This window comes from Schistocerca americana, chromosome X (assembly GCF_021461395.2).
Source record: "Schistocerca americana isolate TAMUIC-IGC-003095 chromosome X, iqSchAmer2.1, whole genome shotgun sequence".
NCBI lineage: Eukaryota > Metazoa > Arthropoda > Insecta > Orthoptera > Acrididae > Schistocerca > Schistocerca americana.
Genome location: NC_060130.1, coordinates 785445726 through 785457755, shown reverse-complemented (window position 1 = coordinate 785457755; position 12030 = coordinate 785445726). Strand labels below are relative to the sequence as shown.

General features: G+C 42.7%; 1 protein-coding gene across 7 annotated transcripts in view; it reads left to right on the top strand.

Annotated features, from left to right (window-relative positions):
- Positions 1 to 12030, top strand: part of LOC124555410 (serine/threonine-protein kinase NIM1) — a 510029-nt gene that overhangs the window by 480209 nt on the left and 17790 nt on the right. For all 7 annotated transcript variants that reach the window (XM_047129307.1, XM_047129308.1, XM_047129313.1 and 4 more), the window contains one exon: positions 7615 to 7723. In XM_047129307.1, coding sequence (XP_046985263.1) covers positions 7615 to 7723 — 109 coding nt within the window. The remainder of the gene's footprint in view (positions 1 to 7614; positions 7724 to 12030) is intronic.

Genomic DNA, 12030 nt, shown 5'->3' with positions numbered 1-12030 from the left:
TCGTCAGCACCCCTCTCTGACATTGATGCTGACGGTAAAGTAAGAGAATTTCGGGCTTGAACGCGATTGCTCGAGAAAGGCAAAGGTCCCGAGTTCAAGTCTCGGTCCGGCACACAGTTTTAATCTGCCAGGAAGTTTCAATTTCGAGCTTGCATGGAGTAGAAGTCGCTGTCGTTATTCCCCTATGTCATCTTCTGTTGCAGTAGCATCGAACTTCTTAAATCAGTTAATGGCTAGAAGGCAAACAGTGAACATAAGCCTGAGACAGCAACTATAATTGTGCATTGTCACAAGGAATGTTGGAAAAAACAAAAAAAAATTTCTGGTTAGCAAGAGTGACAGGATAAAAGTGCAGAGTATCTAAGTAGTTAACATTAGATATTCAGTACTGAGGATAAAAAGTGAATCATGGAAGAGACCCATCGTGCTACAAAGTTGCTACAAAAGCAGAGAGAACTTCATCTCAGATTTAAGCAAGTAAAATCCTTTCCATAGACCCTCGTCGCCAGTTTTGAAGAGGTCGAATTGCCACTGTTGTTGCTGCGGTAGGCCGAGTTTGTAAGTTCCTGAAACGGCTTTTGGTGCATTACACCGCTAAGACACTGCCACTATTACACAGCTATGCCCCAGGATCAGGTAACAGGACAGGGGCGAGAAGGTTCTACAACACTCCAACAAATAAGTAACAAAGTCACACAAATTAGTTAAAAAGGTTTATTTATCTTTGCGACTTGTTGAATAATGAAGACTGCAACACTGCATACAATATAACACAAAAGAGGCCCTCAATGGCTAATTGCAAATAATAGTAGGCAAACTTCGCAGCGCATAGCAAATGCAATTTACAATAACTGTCTGTTCTCTTCTTAAAGTTCACTAAACGACGTTCATTGTCTAAGTCAGCCCTGGACGATGATCTATAACCAAGTGGGTGAGAGCTGCTCTTCTATCTTCCGAGTAGGCTTCTATCCGTTGTCGTCCGGTCATTGGCGGATTGTACTCGGCCGGCAATCAGCTGAGGCCAAGTCGGTATCTTCATCCTCAGCGCCGCCCGTGAAGCTAGTGGAACTCGCACCAGCTCTCATCTTTACGCCTGTGGTGCTTTTTCCCTGGCTGTCTTGTTCGGACAACACAGCAATCCTAGTACGCAAAAAAAAGCCGAATGAAGCCAAAATGAGCGTAAGGAGAGCAATTCCGGAAGTATCGGACCAATTTCAAAGGAAAATTTTGCCAAAACATTAAATGTAGTTGCAAATATGAACTACCATAAACTGTATAATTGGACGAAGACAACGAAAATTTGTGCCGGATCGGGACTCCAGGGGTTTATCTGGTGCTGCAACCTTCCTATAGACATGGTAAGGCGAACGGCCGTCTTACTATTTGGTTAAACGAGCACGACTCACGACCAAACCCAAACTTCCATATATCGTCAACCACGACATACAGAACACACAGACTTCCATATACTGTGATTGACGACGTGGAACTTTGGGTTTAGCCGTGAGTGGCGCTCGCATAACCAAATGGCACGGCGACCGACCCGATAAGCGGGAAATCCGGGTATGACTCCCGCTCGGGTACAAATTTTCTGTGTCGTCGTTCCATTAATACATCTGATGCGGTCCATATTCGCAATTGCGAATATGTTTCATGTATTTCACGACGGCTGTAATCGTGGCAGTGCATGTCGGAAGGAACTTTACATCGTAATTCGGAATAACACAGGCACTGAAATATCGAATTTTGCCAAACTATCTCACTAAAAATCCTAAGACGTTTCAGTTTCTCATATTGTCAGTAAGCAGATAGAAATCTGTAGTCAGTCATTTAGCGACAGAATATCTTTGTAATAAGGTACCTCCCTTCACTCTTGGCCGAAAGTGGAAATGACAAATTTGTAGGTAAACGATCGCGGAATAGAAAATTAACTGAAAATACTCTACAGTGGAAAGGCAGATTGAGAACATGCGCAGATCATTACTGTTTTCAAGAAGGGTCGTTGGACACTTGCGTATTATTATAGGTCTACCACGATGACGTGAATCTATTGTGGAATTGTGAGCATGTTTTATTTCATTCACGCATTATAACGTTTTCGGAGAAAGTTACCTCTATAAAAATGAAAACGGATTCCAAACATAGATATCTTGTGAAACTCTGCTCGCTCTGTACATGAATGAGGTACAAGTGCCGTAAACAAAGGCGCCCAGATTAATGCATTGCTCCCTGATTTCCAAAAGACATTAAATACAGTTCCACACTGACATTTAGTGAAAAAATTCACACACATTGAATACCTGATCAGATTTCCGACTAGATCCTGGACTACTTGCAGACAGAAGTCAATACGGAATTCTTAAAAAAGTAAAATCTGGAGATGTAAAGAAAATTTCGGGAGTATCCCAAAGGAGTGTCACAGGACCGATCCCGTTTGTAGTTAATATTAATTATTTAGTGGATAAACTTGGAAATTCCGTGAGGCTAATGACTGATGCTGCTGTTGTCTATAGGAAGGTTTGTAACACCAGATCAATCGAAATGCAGAACGATTAGTGCAGGAACTGGTAGCTGCCCCTGAACATAAATAAATTTAACTTATTGCGGCAAAAATGGGTAAAGAGGTCCACTACTGTTCCATTAATTCATCCATTAAAGGAGTGGATTACTTGTTCAACCGATTTCTGAGTATTGTTTATCAGTTTGGGACCAAGTAGAATTAATGGGGGGGGGGGGGGGGGGAAGAGAAGAGAGAGAGAGAGAGAGAGAGAGAGAGAGAGAGAGAGATACAACGAAGAGCGGCGCGTTTCCTCTCGGAATCATTTAGTAAGCACGAGAGCGTTACCTTGATGCCCAAAAATGGTTCAAATGGCTCTGAGCACTATGGGACTCAACTGCTGTGGTCATCAGTCCCCTAGAACTTGGAACTACTTAAACCTAACTAACCTAAGGACATCACACACATCCATGCCCGAGGCACGATTCGAATCTGCGACCGTAGCAGTCGCACTGTTTCGGGCCTTGATGCCCAACAAACTATAGTGAAAGACGCTACGAGTGAAGCGTTGTGCGTCATGGAGAGATTTACAGTTGAAATTTCGAGACTACCTTCCAAGAAGTGTTGGGCAATATATTACTTCCTCCAACATACGTCTCGCGAAATGACCAAGACGTGAAAATTCGAGAGATTACAATTCATATGGAGCTTTCTGACTATCATCCTTCCCACGTGCTATTCGGTAATGCAACGTGGGAAAATACAGGGTGTTACAAAAAGGTACGGCCAAACTTTCAGGAAACATTCCTCACACACAAAGAAAGAAAATATGTTATGTGGACATGTGTCCGGAAACGCTTACTTTCCATGTTAGAGATCATTTTATTACTTCTCTTCAAATCACATTAATCATGGAATGGAAACACACAGCAACAGAACGTACCAGCGTGACTTCAAACACTTTGTTACAGGAAATGTTCAAAATGTCCTCCGTTAGCGAGAATACATGCATCCACCCTCGGTCGCTTGGAATCCCTGATGCTCTGATGCAGCCCTGGAGAATGGCGTATTGTATCACAGCCATCCACAATACGAGCACGAAGAGTCTACATTTGGTACCGGGGTTGCGTAGACAAAAGCTTTCAAATGTCCTCATAAATGAAAGTCAAGAGGGTTGAGGTCAGGAGAGCGTGGAGGCCATGGAATTGGTCCGCCTCTACCAATCCATCGGTCACCGAATCTGTTGTTGAGAAGCGTACGAACACTTCGACTGAAATGTGCAGGAGCTCCATCGTGCATGAACCACATGTTCTATCGTACTTGTAAAGGCACATGTTCTAGCAGCACAGGTAGAGTATCCCGCATGAAATCATGATAACGTGCTCCATTGAGCGTAGGTGGAAGAACATGGGGCCCAATCAAGACATCACCAACAATGCCTGCCCAAACGTTCACAGAAAATCTGTGTTGATGACGTGATTGCACAATTGCGTGCGGATTCTCGTCAGCCCACACATGCTGACTGTGAAAATTTACAATTTGATCACGTTGGAATGAAGCGTTATCCGTAAAGAGAACATTTGCACTGAAATGAGGATTGACAGATTGTTGGATCAACCATTCGCAGAAGTGTACACGTGGAGGCCAATCAGCTGCTGATAGTGCCTGCACACGCTGTACATGGTACGGAAACAACTGGTTCTCCCGTAGCACTCTCCATACAGTGACGTGGTCAACGTTACCTTGTACAGCAGCAACTTTTCTGACGCTGACAATAGGGTTATCGTCAACTGCACGAAGTAGTGCCTCGTCCATTGCAGGTGTCTTCGTCGTTCTAGGTCTTCCCCAGTCGCGAGTCATAGGCTGGAATGTTCCGTGCTCCCTAAGACGCCGATCAATTGCTTCGAACGTCTTTCTGTCGGGACACCTTCGTTCTGGAAATCTGTCTCGATACAAACGTACCGCGCCACGGCTATTGCCCCGTGCTAATCCATACATCAAATGGGCATGCTAGTACTGTAGAGCAATGAGTCGCATGTCAACACAAGCACCGAAGTCAACATTACCTTCCTTCAACTGGGCCAACTGGCGGTGAATCGAGGAAGTACAGTACATACTGACGAAACTAAAATGAGCTCTAACATGGAAATTAAGTGTTTCCGGACACATGTCCACATAACATCTTTTCTTTATTTGTGTGTGAGGAATGTTTCCTGAAAGTTTGGCCGTACCTTTTTGTAACACCCTGTATATTGGTGTCAGAAGGTGACTGCGGAGTATGGATGTACTCGCATATGTACACGTAGTAAGGGCTCAAATCTTGACGTCAATACTACGTACCTTCCGCCAAACATAACATGCCTCGTCTTCGCTTACAAATTCACAAGTAAAATTTTTCGCTAAGGATTGTAAGTCGCTTTGCTGTGTCATTCATTTTCTCATACGCTTATGTTTTACGTTCCATAACAACCTTGTCATAAAATAAACAAAATTGACTTTTTCATAAGTTTGTAAATTATTACTGTTTTTTATATGCACATATCAACCAGAACATTATGAGCACCAACCTACTATCGATATAAACCCGTTCAGGCTATAGCAGCGTCACCTGGCGAGGAATGACTGCTAGTCAGACACACGCTCGGTGCATGTAGTATCAGTGAGCGTTCTCTCCGTGTGTGGCATGAGGAGGGTGCGCAATCTATCTGTATTTGACCGAGGGCAGATTGCGATGGCCCGGAGGCTCGCCATGAGCTTTCGGAAACTGCACAATTTGTTGGGTCCTAAAGGAATGGAATGCTGTTGCGAAACGAGGCGAAACCAAGGTGAAACGACGTCCTACGTCGTGGGGTTGGACGTCGTAGGTTGGGCGGACTGGTAAAAAAGGACATGCGGCGAACTGTGACAGAACAAACATCAGACTTCAATGCTTGGCAGAGCACAAGTGTGTCTGAACACACAGTGCACCGAACACTCCTAACGTTGAGCTTACTCGGCACCTACAACTGAAATGGGCGCTTGACCATCGGCACTGGACGTTGGAGCAGTGACAGAGCGTCGTATGGTCTGATGAATCCCGATACTTTCTTCATCATGGCGATGGGTGGGCGCGAATCGTCGTCTTCCAGGGGAACAGCTCCTTGACACTTGTGCTGCGCGTCGGAGGCAAGATGGCGGCGCATCCATTGTGCTCTGGGGAACATTCACGTGGGCATCCTTGGGTTCTCCCACGCCCGGGGTTCCCGGGTTCGATTCCCGGCGAGGTCAGGGATTTTCTCTGCCTCGTGATGACTGGGTGTTGTGTGATGTCCTTAGGTTAGTTAGGTTTAAGTAGTTCTAAGTTTTAGTGGACTGATGACCATAGCTGTTGAGTCCCATAGTGCTCAGAGCCATTTGAACCATCCTTGGGTTCAGTGGAGCTCATGCAAGGCACCACGACGGCGAAGGAGTATCGTACACTGGCTGTAGACTACGTACATCCCTTCATGACGACCATGTTTCCCGACGGCAGTGGCATTTTTGACCAATACGCTATTTCACAAGATCAGGAGTGTAATGGAATGGTTCAAGGAACATAGTGTCGAGGTCCAGTTGAAGTTCCGGTCCCCCAACTCGCCAGATCTGAACCCGATCGAACACATCCGGGATGTGATTCAATGTGGCGTGCCACTGGGGAGTGTTACGGGACCATTGCTTTTCACTATATGTATAAATGACCTAGTAGATAGTGTCGGAAGTTCCATGCGACTTTTCGCGGATGATGCTGTAGTATACAGAGAAGTTGCAGCATTAGAAAATTGTAGCGAAATGCAGGAAGATCTGCAGCGGATAGGCACTTGGTGCAGGGAGTGGCAACTGACCCTTAACATAGACAAATGTAATGTATTGCGAATACATAGAAAGAAGGATCCTTTACTGTATGATTATATGATAGCGGAACAAATACTGGTAGCAGTTACTTCTGTAAAAAATCTGGGAGTACGCGTGCGGAACGATTTGAAGTGGAATGATCATATAAAATTAATTGCTGGTAAGGCGGGTACCAGGTTGAGATTGATTGGGAGAGTCCTTAGAAAATGTAGTCCATCAACAAAGGAGGTGGCTTACAAAACACGCGTTCGACCTATACTTGAGTATTGCTCATCAGTGTGGGATCCGTACCAGATCGGGTTGACGGAGGAGATAGAGAAGATCCAAAGAAGAGCGGCGCGTTTCGTCACAGGGTTATTTGGTAAGCGTGATAGCATTACGGAGATGTTTAGCAAACTCAAGTGGCAGACTCTGCAAGAGAGGCGCTCTGCATCGCAGTGTAGCTTGCTCGCCAGGTTTCGAGACGGTGCGTTTCTGGATGAGGTATCGAATATATTGCTTACCGCTACTTATATCTCCCGAGGAGATCACGAATGTAAAATTAGAGAGATTCGAGAGGGCACGGAGGCTTTCCGGCAGTCGTTCTTCCCGCGAACCATACGCGACTGGAACAGAAAAAGGGAGGTAATGACAGTGGCACGTAAAGTGCCCTCCGCCACACACCGTTGGGTGGCTTGCGGAGTATAAATGTAGATGTAGATGTAGACCCCTCCCCGGAATCCGTGGGAATTAGGTGACTTGTGTATGCAGATGTGTTGTAAACTCCCTCCAGAGACCTACCAAGGCCTCATTACTTCCATGCCACGACGCGAAGACGTTGTTATCTGTGCAAAATATGAATATACCGGCCAGTGGTAGGTGGTCATAATGTTCCAGCTGATCAGTGTAAATCATTAATTTTCAATAAAATCCTTTAATTTTCTACCCAAAATTATTTTAATGTTGTCACAGTTTACTTCAAATTAACTGCTAATTCTACTACAAAATAAAAATCACTTCATTTTCAAGCAGTAAATGGAGCATGAGTTTCCGAAATCATTTCTTTCTTTCTGTAACTTGCAAATTCTCCATTGTAAAGTTACCGGTAGTATGTCAAATATTTTGAGTCACAGAAAACGCAACGAAGAGTCTGCATCAACCATCTCTATATGTTTTGAGTCTTTTCGCTACTTGCTCTGAAAGTCTGAATATCATGATGGTACTGAAGTCCTTCTAGGAAAAATAATGTGATGTGTGTTTCATTTCAGCATGATAACAACTTTATTCATCGAGATATCAAAGCGGAAAACGTGTTCTTCTCATCACCAGGAGTTGTAAAATTGGGAGATTTCGGCTTCAGCACGCAGCTTACTGCAGGCAAGTAAAAAATGTTTCACTTTCTTACATATACTTCACTATTCCACGCACATTTAATAATTCTATGTTTCACTTCAAAACACTACAGTACTAATTACATATTGCCAGAATTAATTGTACAGATACTTTATAATGACAAAGATATAAATCCCGTGTGTCTTAGCGAAAGCCACAATTTTCCATACAAACAGATCCACAATGGTCCTTTGAGAAACCTGCATTTAAAATTCTTTTGAAGAAAGTAACGGGGTTTGACCAGATTAAAATTTCTTCATGAATAATTACAGAAAATTTCTGAAGGAACTTGTGTGACACTCTTGAACTTTATTAATCCTCATTATTGAAGCTGCTATTTCGCTGACATGGGAAATCTTTCTTTTTCAGATTTTGGGAGTAGATACAAGGTAAAGTCTTTACCAGTAATTACAGTAATACTAGGGTAATAGCCCTCATGACTTTTATTAAACCGACTAATTCAAACATAAGAAGGAAACTTAATAATTTATGGTGTAATAAAAAGCGAATTAAGTAAGAAATATTTTACTGGAAACAGTATCCCGTGGACGTACAATGAAATTGTTCTGTTTGACGGCTGTGTATCGTTATTTGAAGTTATGAGATACTGTCATTTATTATTTTCATCGTAACGCTTTAGGATTTTTCCACCGCGTGATACAATACAATTATGTTCATGATTTGGAACTACTCTTGCCACAATTCAAACTTTGGGAACTGATTCAAACCTGTCCAACGCTCCTTCTCTGCTTTGTAAACCACGATTTCACTAATTTGCCACTGCGAGATTTTCATGAACGTGTTCAGGTATTTTCTATAAGAATGTGAGCATTTATTGGACTATGTAACAACTGAAGACAGTCCAGTGTAGATGTCACTGGGGGAAGTCTCAGGAATGGCGGCCCCTATTTCCATAGTCACACGGAAGAACGAACTCTTCTCCACCGGTAACAAAATCAAAACAGAAACAAAGATACATTAAATTTTGGCCATTCACTATCGCTTTGAAAGACGTGGCTCTAAGAAAATAGTAAAAGAACTCTAGATATTTTAGTTAGTCACACTCATTTGTGTTTGACCTACTCTGATAGGTATAACGTTCTAGACGTCGATATGGAATCGTGACAAACCTGCGATGGAACGTGACGTTCCATTGACAGCAGTTTCATTATAGACAATATTTTCTGCTCCTTAATATTTGTGTATGTAAGTGACTAGACACTGAAAGCCTATTAACAAACGAGAATGAAAGTCTGTTCGTAAGTGAGAACTTTCTAAACAATATCTAGCAAATATACAAACTGTGGAACTTAAGGGGAAAGCGGTAGCTTATTACATACTACATGTGTTGCTTATGCCTACCGGTACGTGCAGCAACACGTAAGAAATTCGTATTCTGACACGAGCAGGGAAAAAATCGTTACTAACGGCACAGCAGAAGCGGTAGATATTAATCCAATATTCTTGTTATTTAGATTTTTTGATGTCTACTTCTTTTAAGTTTCATTAAATATTTTGTGTGTTATTGTATAAAGTCATTTGCACGATAAGCTACTTTACTTTCTTACATTTGTTAATGTAAATTCCTGATGTAAAGACGCTATCTTTTTGAATCGTGTAGGAACACGCAAAAACTTCCGTAATTAATTCAGATCGTAACTAAGAGTTACTAATTATACATCATTTTATTCTACTAATTTGTTATGTTAAAATAAGTATCACTTTACATGGAAACGTCTCCATTATAGAAAAAATATATTTTTGTCATTTACAGTACACAGGTTTTACGACCACGTCCTGTGGCTTATCCAGTACAAAGACTTTCCATAGTAAGCAGAAATGAAAATTTCGGTTGAAGTATTCCGTCTGATAACACAAGACAAGTCGTAACTGAGTCCTTAGTTACTGCTTTTCATACATCCAGTATCAATAATATCACTGAATGAAGAATGTTCGGAAATGTCGTTCAATTTTGTCTAAAGGAAGAAACCAGACTGCAGTAGCAGCAGCAGATATCTGTTAGCTGTAACTTGGTTCCGGTGCGTAAATATCAATTACACAAGCTTAGCAGGACGAGCATAGCTGCCGTTGAGCTCAAAAACACCGTGACACAATACGATGACTCCACTCACTCGCTTAACAACTTTTCGCTTTTAACCTCATATGGGCCATCAGCAGCAGTCAACAGATAAATAAGCAGAGAGCATAATGGTTTGATACTATCCACCAAGTCAGTAAAGGGTAATTTCAAGTGGAGCTTGAATCATATTTATTAATATTAATGGCTATTTTGATAACCGCCTCAATTAAAGGGGCCCGCGTTGGCTTTTGGAAATTAGCGGACGGTTAAATTCTGTTAACGGACCGTGCGTCAATATTGCTTTTTGGCAAGGAGTTAATCATTAACAGGGTGCTCCCACCTATGTATCGTGCGAAACTCACCCAAATTTATATCACTGAGATTAGTTTCATCATAACACTATTGAAGTGAACATTATTGTTTTTACATTTCACCTGAGTACTTAGCTGCGGAGGCAGGCAGTCTTATAAATATAAAGGCGTGATTACTTCAGGCGTAAACTGGACGTAAGTGTGGTACACCTGTGGCGAACTGTCAGCGAAACTTGGTCTATGTGATGTCGCCGTTGACTCAGCACCGACCAGCCGCCGTGTCATCCTCTAGCAGTGACGTCATTTGGATGCGGTGTTACAGAGGATGGGATTGGTACACCGCTAACCCCACCAGTGTCAGCTTCCCAGATCTGGAAGCCACTACTTCTCACTCAAATAGCTCCTCAGTTAGTAACACGAGGCTGAAATCACTGCGATCCAGTCCTCATACGGCGGATAAATCCCTCTCAGTACCAGGAGCCGAATCCGGGTCCTAAGCGTAGCAGGAAGAACAAAGGAAGGATGATTTTGTTTAAGGTCACGATAACATCGAGGTCATTAGAGACGGCGCAGTAGCTCGGACTGGGTCCAGAACTGGGAAGGGAATCGGCCGTTCTCTTCCAAAGGAATCGAGCCGCATTTGCCTGGAACGATTTGGGAAATTATGGAAAATCTAAATCTGGATGGTCGGACGCGAGTTTTAACCGTCTTCCTCCCGAATGCGAGTCCAATGAAAACAACTGCGCTACCTCGCTCCGTTCCGCATAGCAGTCAGAAACGCTGAGCACTTAGCTGCGGAGGAAGACAGTCGTATAAATACAAAGTCAAAATGTAACTCACTCCAGAAGGCTATTGACGTCAGAAATAAGTCACAGCTCTTAATTTATTTGTGTATCGTACGAAACTCGCCCAAATTTATATCACTGAGATTATTGAAATGAACATTATTGTTTTTACATTTCGCCTGAGTACTGAACTTAATTATCCTATGCTCATAAAATACCCTGTCGACTACGAAGTCATTACAGACAGAGGAAAAGTTCAGATTAGACTAAGCTAGGGATGGAATTCGTCCCTGTTCTTTTCGAAGGAAATATGGCGAAAAGAGTCCAGTATTTTAACCACTACGCCACTTTGTCCGGAAATTTTATATTCGGACTATATACCTTACAGTCTATGGGCTTTTGCGTTAAAATGTATGATCTGCACTAATCTTTTGGTTTGATGATATACCAGATAATTTCGTGAATATTTTAACCATCATATCCCACAATTTGACCATACCGAGTTAAAATATGCGACCACTCAGCGCTTGTGATTAAAAGGAGATGTGACACAACATTTTTCCATGATTTTGTTTGTACCCGTATGACATCCTCTGTGGGCGTGGGTGTCTCTCGTATCTACTGGAGGCCTCAGTGAGATCTTTTTACTATGACTGTTTTTACGCTGCGATACATGGCTGTGGGTGGTACACCATTCATTGTAGACACGCTGTACGGTCCGCATTGACGCATCAGCAAATCGAGCAATTTCATTCACAGTGTAGTCAGGCGCACGTATAAACACGTCACCGTTCTGTCACACGTTGACATCGACCCAGCTCACAGCGATGATTCCATGCAACTGACTGGCACTTACGCACCATTTCACTGCCATGATTTAAGATAACGGCGTAGGGTAGCAATGCAGACTGGTACGAGTTCTACACCATCCACAGCGCTCCAAAACGACCAGTGTATTCTCTTGAGGTGGTGGCTAATATTTTGTTCCCTTAGCATACTTGAATTCTTTTCCTTTCGAATGAGAGTGCAGACCACCCGACCAATAGGCTTTTGAGGGAAAACCTTTCCACTGTCAACAAAATTTTGAAACCTATCTTTAGTTTGTTAAACTTCCAA